Here is a 20,897-nt window from a genome sequence, read left to right as displayed (position 1 = left end):
CCGGGGAGGGGTCTGGACCTGCCGAAGAGGCAAGAGACTCTTACGTCCCTCTTTGTTTCCTGGTGCACGAGGAGAGGGGATTAAGAACGCTGCTTGAGAGAGCTCCAGGGACGGGCGCGAGCCGCGGCTAAGAGTGCGGAGCCCAGAGACGGACATGGGACGCTAAGGCCGCTGCTGCCGCCGCCAGGAGGCCTGTGTGCGAACACAGGTCACTAGCCACACGCCCTTCCGGGGAGCCTGTGCAGCCCGCCACTGCCAGGGTCCCGGGATCCAGGGACGGCTCCCCGGGAGAGCGCACGGCGCACCTCAGGCTGCAGCGTCACGCCGGCCTCTGCCGCTGCAGGCCCGCCCCGCACTCCGTGACCCTCCCTACCCCCCGGCCTGGGTGAGCCAGAGCCTCCGAATCAGCGGCTCCTTTAACCTCCTCCTGTCTGAGCAAAGAACAGACGCCCTCCGGCGACCTACACGCACAGGCGGGGCCAAATCCAAAGCTGAGCCCCGGGAACTGTCAGAACAAAGAAGAGAAAGGGAAATCTCTCCCAGCAGCCTCAGAAGCAGCGGATTAAAGCTCCACAATCAACTTGATATACCCTGCATCTGTGGAATACCTGAATAGACAACGAATCATCCCAAATTAAGGAGCCCTGTGGATGAAAGGCTCTTGGTGCTGCAGCCAGGACTCAGTGCTGTGCCTCTGAGGTGGGAGAGCCAACTTCAGGACACTGGTCCACAAGAGGCCTCCCAGCTGCACATAATATCAAACAGCAAAAATCTCCGAGAGATCTCCATCTCAACGCCAGCACCCAGCTTCACTCAACGACCAGCAACCTACAGTGCTGGACATCCTATGCCAAACAACTAGCAAGACAGGAACACAACCCCACCCATTAGCAGAGAGGCTGCCCAAAATCATAGTAAGTCTACAGACACCCCAAAACACACCACCAGACGTGGACCTGCCCACCAGAAAGACAAGATCCAGCCTCATACACCAGAACACAGGCACTAGTACCCTCCACCAGGAAGCCTACACAACCCACTGAACCAACCTTAGCCACTGGGGACAGACACAAAAAACAACAGGAACTACGAACCTTCAGCCTGCAAAAAAGGAGACCCCAAACACAGTAAGATAAGCAAAATGAAAAGACAGAAAAACACACAGCAGATGAAGGAGCAAGATAAAAACCCACCAGACCTAACAAATGAAGAGGAAATAGGCAGTCTACCTGAAAAAGAATTCAGAATAATGATAGTAAGGTTGATCCGAAATCTTGGAGATAGAATGGACAATAGAATGGACAAATTGCAAGAATCAGTTAACAAGGACCTAGAAGAACTAAAGATGAAGCAAGCAACAATGAACAACACAATAAATGAAATTAAAAGTACTCTAGATGGGATCAATAGCAGAATAACTGAGGCAGAAGAACGGATAAGTGACCTGGAAGATAAAATAGTGGAAATAACTACTGCAGAGCAGAATAAAGAAAAAAGAATGAAAAGAACTGAGGACAGTCTCAGAGACCTCTGGGACAACATTAAACGCACCAACATTCGAATTATAGGGGTTCCAGAAGAAGAAGAGAAAAAGAAAGGGACTGAGAAAATATTTGAAGAGATTATAGTTGAAAACTTCCCTAATATGGGAAAAGAAATCGTTAATCAAGTCCAGGAAGCACAGAGAGTCCCATACAGGATAAATCCAAGGAGAAATACGCCAAGACACATATTAATCAAATTGTCAAAAATTAAATACAAAGAAAACATATTAAAAGCAGCAAGGGAAAAACAACAAATAACACACAAGGGAATCCCCATAAGGTTAACAGCTGATCTTTCAGCAGAAACTCTGCAAGCCAGAAGGGAGTGGCAGGACATATTGAAAGTGTTGAAGGAGAAAAACCTGCAACCAAGATTACTCTACCCAGCAAGGATCTCATTCAGATTTGATGGAGAAATTAAAACCTTTACAGACAAGCAAAAGCTGAGAGAGTTCAGCACCACCAAACCAGCTCTACAACAACTGCTAAAGGAACTTCTCTAGGCAAGAAACACAAAAGAAGGAAAGGACCTACAATAACGAACCCAAAACAATTAAGAAAATGGGAATAGGAACACACATATCGATAATTACCTTAAATGTAAATGGACTAAATGCTCCCACCAAAAGACACAGATTGGCTGAATGGATACAAAAACAAGACCCATATATTTGCTGTCTACAAGAGACCCACTTCAGACCTAGAGACACATACAGACTGAAAGTAAGGGGATGGAAAAAGGTATTTCATGCAAATGGAAACCAAAAGAAAGCTGGAGTAGCAATTCTCATATCAGACAAAATAGACTTTAAAACAAAGACTATTAGAAGAGACAAAGAAGGACACTACATAATGATCAAGGGATCGATCCAAGAGGAAGATATAACAATTGTAAATATTTATGCACCCAACATAGGTGCACCTCAATACATAAGGCAAATACTGACAACCATAAAAGGGGAAATCGACAGTAACACATTCATAGTAGGGGACTTTAACACCCCACTTTCACCAATGGACAGATCATCCAAAATGAAAATAAATAAGGAAACACAAGCTTTAAATGATACATTAAACGAGATGGAGTTAATTGATATTTATAGGACATTCCATCCAAAAACAACAGAATACACATTTTTCTCAAGTGCTCATGGAACATTCTCCAGGATAGATCATATCTTGGGTCACAAATCAAGCCTTGGTAAATTTAAGAAAATTGAAATTGTATCAAGTATCTTTTCTGACCACAACGCCATGAGACTAGATATCAATTACAGGAAAAGATCTGTAAAAAATACAAACACATGGAGGCTAAACAATACACTACTTAATAATGAAGTGATCACTGAAGAAATCAAAGAGGAAATCAAAAAATACCTAGAAACAAATGACAATGGAGACACAACGACCCAAAACCTGTGGGATGCAGCAAAAGCAGTTCTAAGGGGGAAGTTTATAGCAATACAAGCCCACCTTAAGAAGCAGGAAACATCTCGAATAAACAACCTAACCTTGCACCTCAAGCAATTAGAGAAAGAAGAACAAGAAAACCCCAAAGCTAGCAGAAGGAAAGAAATCATAAAAATCAGATCAGAAATAAATGAAAAAGAAATGAAGGAAACAATAGCAAAGATCAATAAAACTAAAAGCTGGTTCTTTGAGAAGATAAACAAAATAGATAAACCACTAGCCAGACTCATTAAGAAAAAAAGGGAGAAGACTCAAATCAATAGAATTAGAAATGAAAAAGGAGAGGTAACAACTGACACTGCAGAAATAAAAGAGATCATGAGAGATTACTACAAGCAACTCTATGCCAATAAAATGGACAATCTGGAAGAAATGGACAAATTCTTAGAAATGCACAACCTGCCAAGACTGAATCAGGAAGAAATAGAAAATATGAACAGACCAATCACAAGCACTGAAATTGAAACTGTGATTAAAAATCTTCCAACAAAGAAAAGCCCAGGACCAGATGGCTTCACAGGCGAATTCTATCAAACATTTAGAGAAGAGCTAACACCTATCCTTCTCAAACTCTTCCAAAATATAGCAGAGGGAGGAACACTCCCAAACTCCTTCTACGAGGCCACCATCACCTTGATACCAAAACCAGACAAGGATGTCACAAAGAAAGAAAACTACAGGCCAATATCACTGATGAACATAGATGCAAAAATCCTCAACAAAATACTAGCAAATAGAATCCAACAGCACATTAAAAGGATCATACACCATGATCAAGCGGGGTTTATTCCAGGAATGCAAGGATTCTTCAATATACGCAAATCTATCAATGTGATAAACCATATTAACAAACTGAAGGAGAAAAACCATATGATCATCTCAATAGATGCAGAGAAAGCTTTCGACAAAATTCAACACCCATTTATGATAAAAACCCTGCAGAAAGTAGGCATAGAGGGAACTTTCCTCAACATAATAAAGGCCATATATGACAAGCCCACAGCAAACATCATCCTCAATGGTGAAAAACTGAAAGCATTTCCACTAAGATCAGGAACAAGACAAGGTTGCCCACTCTCACCACTCTTATTCAACATAGTTTTGGAAGTTTTAGCCACAGCAATCAGAGAAGAAAAGGAAATAAAAGGAATCCAAATCGGAAAAGAAGAAGTAAAGCTGTCACTGTTTGCAGATGACATGATCCTATACATAGAGAACCCTAAAGATGCTACCAGAAAACTACTAGAGCTAATCAATGAATTTGGTAAAGTGGCAGGATACAAAATTAATGCACAGAAATCTCTGGCATTCCTATATACTAATGATGAAAAATCTGAAAGTGAAATCAAGAAAACACTCCCATTTACCATTGCAACAAAAAGAATAAAATATCTAGGAATAAACCTACCTAAGGAGACAAAAGATCTGTATGCAGAAAATTATAAGACATTGATGAAAGAAATTAAAGATGATACAAATAGATGGAGACATATACCATGTTCTTGGATTGGAAGAATCAACATTGTGAAAATGACTCTACTACCCAAAGCAATCTATAGATTCAATGCAATCCCTATCAAACTACCACTGGCATTTTTCACAGAACTAGAACAAAAAATTTTGCAATTTGTATGGAAACACAAAAGACCCCGAATAGCCAAAGCAATCTTGAGAACGAAAGAAGGAACTGGAGGAATCAGGCTCCCAGACTTCAGACTATACTACAAAGCTACAGTTATCAAAACGGTATGGTACTGGCACAAAAACAGAAAGATAGATCAATGGAACAGGATAGAAAGCCCAGAGATAAACCCATGCACATATGGTCACCTTATCTTTGACAAAGGAGGCAGAAATGTACCGTGGAGAAAGGACAGCCTATTCAATAAGTGGTGCTGGGAAAACTGGACAGCTACATGTAAAAGTATGAAGTTAGATCACTCCCTAACACCATACACAAAAATAAGCTCTAAATGGATTAAAGACCTAAATGTAAGGCCAGAAACTATCAAACTCTTAGAGGAAAACATAGGCAGAACACTCTATGACATAAATCACAGCAAGATTCTTTCTGACCCACCTCCTAGAGTAATGGAAATAAAAACAAGAGTAAACAAATGGGACCTAATAAAACTTAAAAGCTTTTGTGCAGCAAAGGAAACCATAAAGAAGACCAAAAGACAACCCTCAGAATGGGAGAAAATATTTGCAAATGAAGCAACTGACAAAGGATTGATCTCCAAAATTTATAAGCAGCTCATGCAGCTTAATAACAAAAAAACAAACAACCCAATCCAAAAATGGGCAGAAGACCTAAATAGACATTTCTCCAAAGAAGATATACAGACTGCCAACAAACACATGAAAGAATGCTCAACATCACTAATCATGAGAGAAATGCAAATCAAAACTACAATGAGATATCATCTCACACCAGTCAGAATGGCTATCATCAAAAAATCTAGAAACAATAAATGCTGGAGAGGGTGTGGAGAAAAGGGAACCCTCTTACACTGTTAGTGGGAATGTAAATTGATACAGCCACTGTGGAGAACAGTATGGAGGTTCCTTAAAAAGCTACAAATAGAACTACCATATGACCCAGCAATCCCACTACTGGGCATATACCCTGAGAAAACCATAATTCAAAAAGAGTCATGTACCAAAATGTTCATTGCAGCTCTATTTACAATAGCCCAGAGATGGAAACAACCTAAGTGTCCATCATCGGATGAATGGATAAAGAAGATGTGGCACATATATACAATGGAATATTACTCAGCCATAAAAAGAGATGAAATTGAGCTATTTGTAATGAGGTGGATAGACCTAGAGTCTGTCATACAGAGTGAAGTAAGTCAGAAAGAGAGAGACAAATACCGTATGCTAACACATATATATGGAATTAAAAAAAAAAAAAAAATGTCATGAAAAACCTAGGGGTGAAACAGGAATAAAGACACAGACTTACTAGAGAATGGACTTGAGGCTATGGGGAGGGGGAAGTGTAAACGGTGACAAAGCGATAAAGAGGCATGGACATATATACACTACCAAACGTTAAGGTAGATAGCTAGTGGGAAGCAGCCGCATAGCACAGGGAGATCAGCTCGGTGCTTTGTGACCGCCTGGAGGGGTGGGATAGGGAGGGTGGGAGGGAGGGAGACGCAAGCGGGAAGAGATATGGGAATATATGTATATATATAACTGATTCATTTTGTTGTGAAGCTGAAACTAACATACCATTGTAAAGCAATTATACTCCAATAAAGATGTTAAAAGAAAAAAAAAAACAAGCACAAGTACACAAAAAAAAAAAAAAAAAAAAAAGAAATACAAAAAAAAAATGAATTACTGAAGTATACAAACTTTTCTTTAAGAATCATTAGAAAACAAATTTTTATGTTGGAGTTGATTCATATATTTACTGTTTAGGAGGATGGGTTTGATTGTATCTTTGGTCCCTTCTAGACATGGAGTAGTTCTCAGTAGTTTTAAGAAAGGAGACAAAAAGTATTTTTCATATTTAGATCTTGTCACAGGAATCATCAATTTTAAATAAAGTTCTTTCCAATACTGCTTACCATGAATCCTTTAACTATATTTAATCATTACCAGAGGCAAAAAGTCATCATCTGGAGATAAAGCCTCTTGTATTGAATTCAATTCTGCATTTTCCTCTATTTTTAAAGCAGGATATACCAATTTCTCTTCAGTAGATACGTCTATTCACTCTGCGACAATCATAAGTAAACTTTTTCTCAGTGTGAATGCTCGAGATTCAAGTATACATTTACTGAATCTACTAAGTGCAGGCACTAGTGCTAGGCACTTCCACATATTTCATTTACATTCCACAACCACCCAACTGCGTAAGCAGACTATCACTGTGGCACTTCGTAGACAAGAAAATTATGGCCCCCAAAGCCAAAACTTTTGGCCTGAACTTTCCCCAGGATGAAATGCTGGTAGATGGCTAAGCTTAGGATTCAGATCTCTTGAATCTAGGTTTAGCACAACAGAGCTCAATTTATTCTTCCTTTTCCACATTTTCACAGTTACTTCACCAAACTCAATTGGTTCTTGGAAGACATGGTAATCATTAAAAGATCTGACTTCACACAACCTCACAATGGAACCCTGAACAAAAATATAGTAAAATATATGACCAAAAAGTCATTTTTAAAGTCACTATTAAATTTTTTAAAGAATTAATCCATTAAAAAAAAGTGTTTGCTAAGTACCCTCTGGGTCAGGACACCATGCTAGTCACTACAAATACTGGTAAGAATATTAGTGATCTATCTTTATTTTGAAGCTCACAATCTATTAAAAGTCCAATGTGATAAGACAATTGTGACACAGCACAAAAAGAGGCAGAAATAAAAGTAAGAGATGAAGCAATCCTTTTGAGCTGGGTTTTGAAAGATAAGCAGCAGGTTTGTCACACTGGGGCAGGGGTAGGATTCAATATTACAGAGATGGAAACAGACTGTTCAAAAGCACAGAGGCCGGGCTTCCCTGGTGGCGCAGTGGTTGAGAATCCGCCTGCCGATGCAGGGGACACGGGTTCATGCCCCGGTCCGGGAAGATCCCACATGCCGCAGAGCGGCTGGGCTCGTGAGCCATGGCCGCTGAGCCTGCACGTCCAGAGCCTGTGCTCCACAGTGGGAGAGGCCACAACAGTGAGAGGCCCGTGTGCCGCAAAAAAAAAAAAAAAAAAAAAAAAGCGCAGAGGCCTAAGACATCACGGCATATGAAAGGAGCCCTTAAGTAACACTGAAAAACGAAGATTAGACAGGCTATGCGGGTGGAATTTACATTATGAGTGATGAGAAGCCACTAAAGATTTTTTTTTGGCCACTAAAGATTTTTAAGCAGGGTAGTAACAACCAAATTTGCATTTTTAGAAATCACTCCGGCAGGGCAGCATAGGACGACTAAAGGATGAACTGGAAGCAGGGACACAGTTAGAGCCTATTCTACTAGTCCAGGTGAGTGACATTGAGTCCTTAAAGTTAAGAAGTTAGCAGTCAAGATGGAGAGTTCATGGCAGAAAATGAGACGAGGGAGCTTGAATCAATAATTCACAAATGCCCAGCAAAATGTATGGAACTTATCGGAGAATCAAAATACAAGTTTTTCAAATGAAGGAATAGTTAATGTGAGAATGAGGGAAAGGAAGGGACCAAAGATGATCCCCAGGTTTCTGAGCAAGTAACAGAGAAAAAAACAGGAAGAGCCAGTTTGATAAGATATGATGAGTTCCATTCTAGACAGGCTAATGTTAACGAGTAGAGGAGGCAGGATGCTCAACTTAGAGCTAGTCAGGAAGCCAAAAGAAAAATATGACCTAAAGGTACAAAATTGGAAACAGACAGATACAGGCAGTACTGGACTTAATGGGTTGGTCCAGAAGTGGTATGAAAAGATCAAGAACAGAATCCTGGAGAAACCAATATTTATGGGGGCACATCAGTGGAATAATTAGCAAAGAAGAATGAAACAGAAAAACAAGATAAAACGGAGCACAGATGCCAAAATAATAATTTCTACAAGAAGTGGTTTTCTCAGAAGCAGCCAGGAGGTCACATAAAATATGAACTGCTGAGGCTACTGGGTTTGAAAATAAAGGGGCTGCTGCTGAGCTCTCACCAAGAGCAGTCTGAGTGGAAGACTTCATGCAGAAACCAGATGGCAGAGGGGTAAGGAATGAATGGGGTGTGAGGAACAGACAGTGAGCAGACAGGGAAGGTCAGAAATACAATTACAGAGCCTATAACTTGTGTTCAAATCCATTATTTACTTCTCACACACGTATAAAGAAACCTTCACTCCTCATATCCACTTTTGGTCTCTACGTTCCTCTTGCTTAGGGTCCAAAGAGAGCAGTTATTAAACTACACTTAACATACTGCATTAATGAAGTAAGTTGAATTATCTTTCCAAGTGCCTATAAAAATTGCTTCCAGGGGCTAATGGCAGACTCTGGGAGGGCTCACGCCAAGCAGTACTTCCCAGAACTTCTACTGCCAGTGTCCTTGTTCCCATGGTGAGCCACAGCCACCGCCCGCCTCTGCAGGAGACCCTCCAACACTAGCAGGTTGGGAAGCCCGACGTGGGGCTGAGAACCTTCACTCCAGTGGGTTGACTTCTGTGAGGGAATAACTGAATTGTTAAGGTTAAGATCCAAGGATGAAACAGAGAATTTGCTTCATGTTCTGACACTGAATGAAGTCTTCACTATGCACCATATCAACCCCCAAGCTTTGTTCTGTGAAGCACTGTGGTTCAAAAAGATAGTAATAGAGCCGTGTGGACGAAAAGGCTCTTGGTTCTCCAGCCAGGAGTCAGTGCTGTGCCTCTGAGGTGGGAGAGCTGGTCCACAAGAGACCTCCTAGCTCCAAGTAATATCAAACGGCAAAAATCTCCCAGAGATCTCCATCTCAACACCAACACCCAGCTTCACTCAACAACCAGCAAGCTATAGTTCTGGATACCCTATGCCAAACAACTAGCAAGACAGGAACACAACTCCACCCATTAGCAGAGAGGCTGCCTAAAATCATAGTAAGTCCACAGACACCCCAAAACACACCACCAGATGTGGACCTGCCCACCAGAAAGACAAGATCCAACCTCATCCACCAGAACACAGGCACTAATCCCCTCCACCAGGAAGCCTACACAACCCACTGAACCAACTTTAGCCACTGGGGACAGACACCAAAAACAATGGGAACTACAAACCTGCAGCCTGGAAAAAGGAGACCCCAAACACAGTAAGCTAAGCAAAATGAGAAGACAGAAAAACACACAGCAGACGAAGGAGCAAGATAAAAATTCACCAGACCTAACAAATGAAGAGGAAATAGGTAGTCTACCTGAAAAAGAATTCAGAATAATGATAGTAAAGATGATCCAAAATCTTGGAAAGAGAATAGACAAAATGCAAGAAACATTTAACAGACCTAAAAGAACTAAAGATGAAACAAGCAACAATGAACAACACAATAAATGAAATTTAAAATGCTCTAGAATGGATCAATAGCAGAATAACTGAGGCAGAAGAACAGATAAGTGACCTGGAAGATAAAATAATGGAAATAACTACTGCAGAGCAAAATAAAGAAAAAAGAGTGAAAAGAACTGAGGACAGTCTCAGAGACCTCTGGGACAACATTAAACCCACCAACATTCGAATTATAGGGGCCCCATAAGAAGAAGAGAAAAAGAAAGGGACTGAGAAAGTAGTTGAAGAGATTATAGTTGAAAACTTCCCTAATATGGGAAAGGAAATAGTTAATCAAGTCCAGGAACCACAGAGAGTCCCATACAGGATAAATCCAAGGAGAAACATACCAAGACACATATTAATCAAACTGTCAAAAATTAAATACAAAGAAAACATATTAAAAGCAGCAAGGGAAAAACAACAAATAACACACAAGGGAATCCCCATAAGGTTAACAGCTGATCTTTCAGCAGAAACTCTGCAAGCCAGAAGGGAGTGGCAGGACATATTTAAAGTGATGAAGGAGGAAAACCTACAACCAAGATTACTCTACCCAGTAAGGATCTCATTCAGATTTGATGGACAAATTAAAACCTCTAGAGACAAGCAAAAGCTGAGAGAGTTCAGCACCACCAAACCAGCTTTACAACAAATGCTAAAGGAAGGAACTTCTCTAGGCAAGAAACACAAGAGAAGGAAAAGACCTACAATAACAAACCCAAAACAATTAAGAAAATGGGAATAGGAACATACATATCGATAATTACCTTAAATGTAAATGGATTAAATGCTCCCACCAAAAGACACAGACTGGCTGAATGGATACAAAAACAAGACCCATATATATGCTGTCTACAAGAGACCCACTTCAGACCTAGAGACACATACAGACTGAAAGTGAGGGGATGGAAAACGATATTCCATGTAAATGGAAACCAAAAGAAAGCTGGAGTAGCAATTCTCATATCAGTCAAAATAGACTTTAAAATAAAGACTATTAGAAGAGACAAAGAAGGACACTACATAATGATCAAGGGATCGATCCAAGAAGATATAACAATTGTAAATATTTATGCACCCAACATAGGAGCACCTCAATACATAAGGCAAATACTAACAGCCATAAAAGGGGAAATCGACACTAACACATTCATAGTAGGGGACTTTAACACCCCACTTTCACCAATGGACAGATCATCCAAAATGAAAATAAATAAGGAAACACAAGCTTTAAATGATACGTTAAACAAGATGGACTTACTTGATATTTATAGGACATTCCATCCAAAAACAACAGAATACACATTTTTCTCAAGTGCTCATGGAACATTCTCCAAGATAGATCATATCTTGGGTCACAAATCAAGCCTTGGTAAATTTAAGAAAATTGAAATCGTATCAAGTATCTTTTCCGACAACAACGCTATGAGACTAGATATCAATTACATGAAAAGATCTGTAAAAAATACAAACACATGGAGGCTAAACAATACAATACTTAATAACGAAGTGATCACTGAAGAAATCAAAGAGGAAATTTAAAAAATACCTAGAAACAAATGACAATGGAGACACGACGACCCAAAATCTATGGGATGCAGCAAAAGCAGTTCTAAGAGGGAAGTTTATAGCAATACAATCCTACCTTAAGAAACAGGAAACATCTCTAATAAACAACCTAACCTTGAACCTAAAGCAATTAGAGAAAGAAGAACAAAAAACCCCCAAAGTTAGCAGAAGGAAAGAAATCATAAAGATCAGATCAGAAATAAATGTAAAAGAAATGAAGGAAACGATAGCAAAGATCAATAAAACTAAAAGCTCGTTCTTTGAGAAGATAAACAAAATTGATAAACCATTAGCCAGACTCATCAAGAAAAAAAGGGAGAAGACTCAAATCAATAGAATTAGAAATGAAAAAGGAGAATAACTGACACTGCAGAAACACAAAAGATCATGAGAGATTACTACAAGCAAATCTATGCCAATAAAACAGACAACCTGGAAGAAATGGACAAATTCTTAGAAATGCACAACCTGCCAAGACTGAATCAGGAAGAAATAGAAAATATGAACAGACCAATCACAAGCACTGAAATTGAAACTGTGATTAAAAATCTTCCAACAAAAGCCCAGGACCAGATGGCTTCACAGGTGAATTCTATCAAACATTTAGAGAAGAGCTAACACCTATCCTTCTCAAACTCTTCCAAAATAAAGTAGAGGGAGGAACACTCCCAAACTCATTCTACGAGGCCACCATCACCCTGATACCAAAACCAGACAAGGATGTCACAAAGAAAGAAAACTAAAGGCCAATATCACTGATGAACATAGATGCAAAAATCTTCAACAAAATACTAGCAAACAGAATCCAAGAGCACATTAAAAGGATCATACACCATGATCAAGTGGGGTTTATTCCAGCAACGCAAGGATTCTTCGGTATACGCAAATCAATGTGATACTAACAAACTGAAGGAGAAAAACCATATGATCATCTCAATAGATGCAGAGAAAGCTTTTGACAAAATTCAACACCCATTAATGATAAAAACCCTGCAGAAAGTAGGCACACAGGGAACTTTCCTCAACATAATAAAGGCCATATACGACAAACCCACAGCCAACATCATCCTCAATGGTGAAAAACTGAAAGCATTTCCACTAAGATCAGAAACAAGACAAGGTTGCCCCCTCTCACCACTCTTATTCAACACAGTTTTGGAAGTTTTAGCCACAGCAATCAGAGAAGAAAAGGAAATAAAAGGAATCCAAATCGGAAAAGAAGAAGTAAAGCTGTCACTGTTTGAAGATGACATGATACTATACATAGAAAATCCTAAAGATGCTACCAGAAAACTACTAGAGCTAATCAATGAATTTGATAAAGTAGCAGGATACAAAATTAATGCACACAAATCTCTGGCATTCCTATACACTAATGATGAAAAATCTGAAAGTGAAATCAAAAAAACACTCCCATTTACCATTGCAACAAAAAGAATAAAATATCTAGGAATAAACGTACCTAAGGAGACAAAAGACCTGTATGCAGAAAACTAGAAGACACTGATAAAAGAAATTAAAGATGATACAAATAGATGGAGAGATATACCATGTTCTTGGATTGGAAGAATCAACATTGTGAAAATGACTCTACTACCCAAAGCAATCTACAGATTCAATGCAATCCCTATCAAACTACCACTGGCATTTTTCTCAGAACTAGAACAAAAAAAATCACAATTTGTATGGAAACACAAAAGACCCCGAATAGCCAAAGCAACCTTGAGAATGAAAAACGGAGCTGGAAGAATCAGGCTCCCTGACTTTAGACTATACTACAAAGCTACAGTAATCAAGACAGTATGGTACTGGCACAAAAACAGAAATAGAGATCAATGGAACAGCATAGAAAGCCCAGAGATAAACCCACACACATATGGTCACCTTATCTTTGATAAAGGAGGCAGGAATGTACAGTGGAGAAAGGACAGCCTCTTCAATAAGTGGTGCTGGGAAAACTGGACAGCTACATGTAAAAGTATGAGATTAGAACACTCCCTAACACCATACACAAAAATAAACTCAAAATGGATTAAAGACCTAAATGTAAGGCCAGACACTTTCAAACTCTTAGAGGAAAACATAGGCAGAACACTCTGACATAAATCACAGCAAGATCCTTTTTGACCCACCTCCTAGAGAAATGGAAATAAAAACAAAAATAAACAAATGGGACCTAATGAAACTTGAAAGCTTTTGCACAGCAAAGGAAACCATAAACAAGACCAAAAGACAACCCTCAGAATGGGAGAAAATTTTTGCAAATGAAGCAACTGACAAAGGATTCATCTCTAAAATTTACAAGCAGCTCATGCAGCTCAATAACAAAAAACCAAACAACCCAATCCAAAAATGGGCAGAAGACCTAAATAGACATTTCTCCAAAGAAGATATACAGATTGCCAAGAAACACATGAAAGAATGCTCAACATCATTAATCATTAGAGAAATGCAAATCAAAACTACAATGAGATATCATTGGTCAGAATGGCCATCATCAAAAAATCTAGAAACAATAAATGCTGGAGAGGGTGTAGAGAAAAGGGAACACTCTTGCACTGCTGGTGGGAATGTGAATTGGTACAGCCACTATGGAGAACAGTATGCAGGTTCCTTAAAAAACTACAAATAGAAATACCATACAACCCAGCAATCCCACTACTGGGCATATAACCTGAGAAAACCATAAGTCAAAAAGAGTCATGTACCAAAATGTTCATTGCAGCTCTATTTACAATAGCCAGGAGATGGAAACAACCTAAGTGTCCATCATCGGATGAATGGATAAAGAAAATGTGGTACATATATACAATGGAATATTACTCTGCCATAAAAAGAAAGGAAATTGAGTTATTTGTAGTGAGGTGGATGGACCTAGAGTCTGTCATACAGAGTGAAGTAAGTCAGAAAGAGAAAGACAAATACCATATGCTAACACATATATATTGAATCTGAGAAAAATAAAATGTCATGAAGAACCTAGGGGTAGCGACGGGAATAAAGACACAGACCTGCTAGAGAATGGACTTGGGGATATGGGGAGAGGGAGGGGTGAGCTGTGAAAGGGTGAGAAAGTGGCATGGACATGTATACACTACCAAACGTAAAATAGATAGCTAGTGGGAAGCAGCCTCATAGCACAGGGAGATCAGCTTGGTGCTTTGTGACCACCTAGAGGGGTGGGATGCAGAGGGTGGGAGGGAGGGAGATGGAAGAGGGAAGAGATATGGGAACATACGTATACGTATAACTGATTCACTTTGTTATAAAGCAGAAACTAACACACCATTGTAAAGCAATGATACTCCAATAAAGATGTTAAAAAAAAAAAAAAGCTTCTAGACCAAGGTTCTTGACTTGGGAATGAAATGTGAAATAAGCATCCTAATGGGTGACCTGCATAAATTCTATGTAAATAATTTCAAACAAATGGTTAACTCAAACAAATCTGAAAGTATGCAACAAATAAAAATGTATACTTACAACTAAATCATCTGTTACTTTAATACACAAACTCCCATCAGAATGCCTATATTTGAGAACCACACGTGCCTGAAATAAAAATACATATTTAGAAACAGTGAAGTCAGAAGACATTTCTCATAAATAATTTAGTCTTCAGGTGGGCTAAAATGGATCCTTGTAGAATTAATAGCCAAAACATCTAAAGGCACCTTTACTGTAAACTTATTATTGAAATATGGGAAAACAGGATTTTGTTCATTTCTATTGCTGCAATTTTTTTAAGACTTAAAATAGTCAGGTATTTTATTTTCAGCCACTTTGAAGAGATGTACTGAAAATTCCCAAGACACATCCATATTCAGAGAGCCTGTGAGACTCTTAAGGTGGTCTGGCATTTCTTGCCAGTCAGAATAATATACTGAAGGGTATTCACAGCTTGCCACCTCAAAGTATACCACTTGGGCATAAGGAATGTTTTGAGCTGAAGGCAATTAGCTCTCTGCCCTTTCTGGCCAAAAGCAGGACATAAATTAACCTTTGTAAAGGTGACATAAATTTCCAGTTGTAAAGGTGTTTCCCTCTCCCTGGGAAAAGAGAACACGGTTTGTTCCCTAACAAACCTTACTAAACAACTCTTATTTCCCATACATTTCCTAGTCACCTTCTCACAACTTACCCCCTCCCAGAAGCCCCAAACCTCTTTTCCTTTGTCCAGCCTCTTTCCCACCCTTTGTTAAGATGGCATATAGGTCCCAAATTCCTCAGGTCACATTTCTTTGTGAACTTCTGTGCTATGTATGTTTCTACCTGTTAATTTGCAGAGCCCCAGTCATAACACCTAAGAGAGTAAAGGAGAAAGTTTTTTCTCCCCTACAATACCAAAACACCTAGCCACAGATGAATGATAGGCAAAGATGGGGGAAAAAAATAGCAGAAATGGCTAGTTTAGTTCAAATCCATTCCCCAGGAAAGAGCACTGCAGTCGCAATTCATACCTTCCATTTTCCCATGGCTCTCAGGAGGTGGACTCAGGCTAAGTTACCCAGCAAAATCACATCTTTATCGTGATGGCACAACATGATGTCTCCATCAACAACTTTCTAAATCCAGAATAACTCCTATACTGAGTGCCATGCTACACAGCACTTTTTGTTGTTTGGTATTCTACAGTTAGGAAGCCAAGAAAATGATTTAGGTATTACAATATTCCAATAAAAGAAGACATCTCCCAATAGAGTTTACAACTTCCATGAACATTATTTTTACTACTTTAAATGATGGATTCGAAAGTGTACTGCAGCAGAGTCAAGTTTCTTGTTAACCAAAATAAACAACTCTTCTTTAGTTTTAGCTAGCTGTTTTAAAAAGTGCTAAGTATCTATAAGCCAAAACAGGAACATAATTTTAAAATGGTTACAATGTAGCACAGGACCCTCAAGACAATTCTGGAAACTAGATAAAAAGGGCTATTAGAGCTTTTCCTACAGCTTTTCCCATTATGCTCTCTGCTCTCCTGGGATTGCAAAAACAAAAGTCATACCACCCTGAGATTTGTCTTGGTGAGGGAGGAAAGGGAACGCACCAAGCACTTAAGTAGGTATAAATAATGACAACTAGGTTAAGTACCTTTAGACTACCTAACTGATTCTATTTATTGGGCTACTAAATTCAGTTTTACGTATTTAAAAAAATTCAGTCCTCCAGAAACAAAAAGAAACTGAAACTAAAAAATATACTAAGCATGACAACTACGTAAGGTTTTAACTCTCACTTAAAAGAATACTCAATGGCGAGTAGAAATGAGAGTTAAAAGGTCTGTGATACTATACAAGAGAGTCCATTTTGTAACTTAGAGAGTGCCTAAGTTACCATGTCAGATGCCACTAAGAGAGAAAAAGAAATCAAGCTTCTTGCTTTCTTAGGAACTTTGAATTCAACCAAGCAAAATAATCAAAACATAAGACAACATAAATTAAGCCCTATAAAGGCACATACAGGTAAAATGTTAAAAGAGAACGCAAGTAATTTAGATTGGGAGAAGGGGAAGTGTGAAAAGGCTTTATGGAGATGGCTTCAGAAATGCATTTTCTTTTCTTTTACGGAAGAAGTTAGGAGAAAAGCTGAAGTGGCAGTCTGAAGATATGATACATTATGTAGCTTCATGAGACTAGGGCTGAGTATGGCGGAAATGGTGGAAGACAAAGCCAGCAAGACTGGAGAGAGGGTCAGACTGGAGACTGGGAGTCCGGATGTCTACCAGCAATCAATGAAGAACCAGGTTTAAAGCAGGAAACTGAGAGTTCAATTTTTGTGTTTTAGATAGCTGTGGTATGAGAGTGGTCCAGAAATAATGCCATCTTCAGTTAGAGCAGATGCAACAGAGAATGGTAAAAGGTGATGAATGTAATCAACAGGGAGAGAAGACAGAATTCTGTAAAACAGATCCCAAAGAGTTCTGACAAAATTTCTTTTCTTTTTTAGTCCCAGCAGTATGGACCGGTAGAAATAGCATGAACATGGGGTTTAGAGACGTGGGTTCAAATTTTAGCTTCATTTCTTAGAGACTAAGCAAATCATTTAGTGTATCTAAGATTGTTTATTCGTCTACCTCAAGGAGCTGTCTTAATTGTTCACATAAATTATACAAATAAATATATATATAAAATGTCTGTCACATACAAGGTACTCAATATAACTGTCAGTATCTCCCCACTCATCCCCTCACCTTCCAATCAAAAAAATCACTAGTTTTTAACTAGTGCAAGGCTATCATAAGAAGGCACAAGTTTTTAGGCCACTGGAATTTTCTGATTGGGGAAAGAGCTCAAAGATTCTCGCTCTCTTGCCTATACTAGACATGCCTTGTTCACAGCAATGCTCTATAATTGCCATTTTATTTTCATTTTCCCTAAGAATGACCACATTCTTAAAATATGATTACTCTTGATATGAATTTGTATTTATTTTTACTACCTTTTCAAATATTTTTAGTTTACACTGTGGGTACTTCTGGACAAAATTCCTGTATTGTCCTCATGGTGTACTGCTTAAAGAAACAGATGGCCCTACAAACAAAATCTACCAAATGGAGGAGCCAGAAATTGTGTCATAAACAAAGTACTCAATTTCAAAAATATCTAACTCATTTCATAATTTGTTATTAATACATCTTTGTATTGCAAAGAATGAAACTAAGAATGTTTTACAGCTTCTTATTACTTATCTAGGTCTAAAAAGCTAGCAGGATTTTTTTTTTTTTTCTGGCTGCATTGGGTCTTCATTGCGGTGTGCGGGCTTCTCATTGCAGCGGCTTCTCATGTTGTGAAGCAGGGCTCTGGGAGCGCGGGCTTCAGTAGTTGCAGTACGTGGGCTCAGTAGTTGTGGCTCAGGGCCTTACTTGCTCCTCGGCATGTGGGATCTTCCCGGACCAGGGATGGAACCCATGTCCCCTTCATTGGCAGGAAGATTCTTAATCACTGCGCTACCGGGGAAGTCCCGCTAGCAAAATTTCTAATTAACAGGGAGCTGCTTCAAATATTATTTAGATGACAATAAAATAAATAAAAACCTGAGAGGAAGAAAAGTCAAGACCCAAATGCTATATTCTCATCCTTGCGACTTCTTTGCTTTTTAATAATAAGCTAATCTCTGACACTCACTTATAATTTTTGTGGGGGCCATGCATGAATTACAGGGATCCATGGGCCCTCTAAAATTGTTTACAAACTTCTACGTACAAGTGAATTTTTCTGAGAAAAGGGTGCAAGCATCTCATGTTCTCAAAAAGGCACTGACCTCCAAAAGATTAAGAACCACTACGCTAATGGCTGTAGATGCCTCCAAACTGGGGTCTTTCCAAAATTTCTCTGCGGTGGCAGAAAAACATAACCGTTTTATCTTACACGAGGTAGTACGGGACAAGGGCACCAAAACAGCTGAGGGACAGAAGGCCGAAACTGCAAGGGGAGGAGCCCTGCCCTTACAGACACGTAAACCAACGACAGCCATAAGGGATGTTCAGGGATTGGGGGCGGAGGAAGGTTACCTAAGGGCCCTGAAATGACCCCGATCTTGCCCGTTTCAGGGCTTCACCGGCCGTTAATAAGGGAGGAACAAGCGGACTTGGCGGGGTCCGTCTCTCCTCACTCACAGCACCTACCAGGATGCTGGAGAAGCTTCGAAGGACGAGCGGACGGCAGAGAAGTTATCCTGACCGGGGGCTGGGACAGAGGCACTGGCCCCTCCAGTGATTTACCTTCATAGGGTCTGCGAGGTAGAGCTTCTCCGCTGCGCGACTGAACTCCTCCCAGGTCTGGTACTGCGGCATCGTGGGCCCGCGGCAGAACAGGAGAGGGAGGCAAAGCTACGGACCTGAGGCGACGCGACGCGGCCCACCGACCTCCCTACCTCTCGCAGCCACCTACTGCGGCAGAGACCCAGCCGCTCAACGATGGTGGCGCCTCTTCGCACCAACGCCTCGTTCCATTGGACGGCCCTGACCGCCCTCGCCCAATGGAAAGGAGGGATGTTGCCAAGTAGGAGGTGGAGCCCCGAGCGTGTGGCTCTGGGAGCTGGTCCAGAGAAGTGGAGAGCGAGGAAACGATGGAGGTTGCCACAGCGCCCCCTATGGGACTGGAGGAGAATCTGTCCCGCTGTTCTTTGGGCTGGACTCCAATGGTAAAGCCTAAGTTTCTTCAGCAAACATTGAGCGGCTTAGTGATAAGCGCTGGAGCTACAAGAATGGAGACATTAGGGTCCAGCTGTCACACCTACAGCTTAGTAAAAGCGAGAGGAGACATAAACACAAGAATGCAACCGAAAACTTTATGTGATGGATATTTATGTCGGGTTAGTAGAACACAAAGGAAGAGTGATCACGTGTGGGTGGGGGGATGCTATAGTGATGGCACAAGCCGAATCTAGATAAACATGGTGGATGTCCAACAGGTGGGCAAGGCAGGACAGGATATCTAGGCCCACTTTAGATCTGTAGTGTATTTAATGTGATAGGTATTTGGGGGTTGGGGGAAGAAAAGAATCAAGGGAAGAAATCATGTCATCACTTAAACCAGGAGAAGACATTTGAACTTTGTTCTCCAGGCAATGGAGTGGTATAGAAGGGTATTTTTCTTTAATCAAGTTTATTGAAGAATTTTTTTTGTACAATGAAACACACCAGTTTTAAATGTACAGGTTGATGCATTTTGACACACACACACACATTTATATATTAAAACCATTGGATATATGCCCATATACCAGATACCACAATCAAGATAAGGAACATCTCTATCTCCAGAATAGTTCCCTTATGCTTCTTTATATTCAATCCCACCACCTGCACCCCTAACCCTGGACAATCACTGACCTGCTTTCTGCCACTCTAGTTTTCCTGCCCATGCAAGGGCTTTAAGCTGATTTGCATATTATAGGGCTCCAGCTTCACACAAAGACTGAAGTGAAGTGGCAAACCTGGAGATGGGGAGACCTCTTAAGATGCTCATGCAGTAATACAGGCATATAGATAACTAAAAAGGACCTACTGTATAGCACAGGGAGCTCTACTCAGTACTGTGTAATGACCTATATGGGAAAAGAAATCTAAAAAAGAGTGGGTATATTGTATATGTACAACTGGTTCACTTTGCTGTGCACCTGAAACTAAGACTACATTGTAAAACAACTATACTCCAAAAAAAATGTTTTAAAGGATATATTGTACAGCACAAGGAATATAGCCAATATTTTACAACAACAAAAAAGCCATGGATCTGAATTAAGGCACTAGCTTAGGAACGGAGAGGAGGAATCAGTTTTGAGATTTACTCAGTGAA

General features: G+C 39.9%; 1 protein-coding gene across 4 annotated transcripts in view; it reads right to left on the bottom strand.

Moving 5' to 3' along the window:
• The window catches only part of SRP9 (signal recognition particle 9), a 34,261-nt gene extending 14,716 nt beyond the window's left edge, over window positions 1–19,545 (bottom strand). For 3 of the 4 annotated variants that reach the window (XR_013830634.1, XM_079938164.1, XM_079938163.1), the window contains exons 1-2: window positions 19,319–19,545; window positions 15,082–15,150 (exon numbers count right to left, since the gene is read on the bottom strand). Coding sequence is in view for 3 of the 4 variants with exons in the window: in XM_079938164.1 (XP_079794290.1) it covers window positions 15,082–15,150; window positions 19,319–19,390 (141 nt within the window). In the remaining variant the exon portion in view is untranslated. The remainder of the gene's footprint in view (window positions 1–15,081; window positions 15,151–19,318) is intronic. The other variant, XM_079938162.1, reaches the window with a different exon arrangement.
• Window positions 19,546–20,897: the final 1,352 nt, after the last annotated feature.

The sequence above is a fragment of the Stenella coeruleoalba genome, assembly GCF_951394435.1.
Source record: "Stenella coeruleoalba genome assembly, chromosome: 1".
Lineage (NCBI taxonomy): Eukaryota > Metazoa > Chordata > Mammalia > Artiodactyla > Delphinidae > Stenella > Stenella coeruleoalba.
Note: the sequence above shows the minus strand (reverse complement) of the source record. Positions and strands in the feature narration are given on the sequence as shown.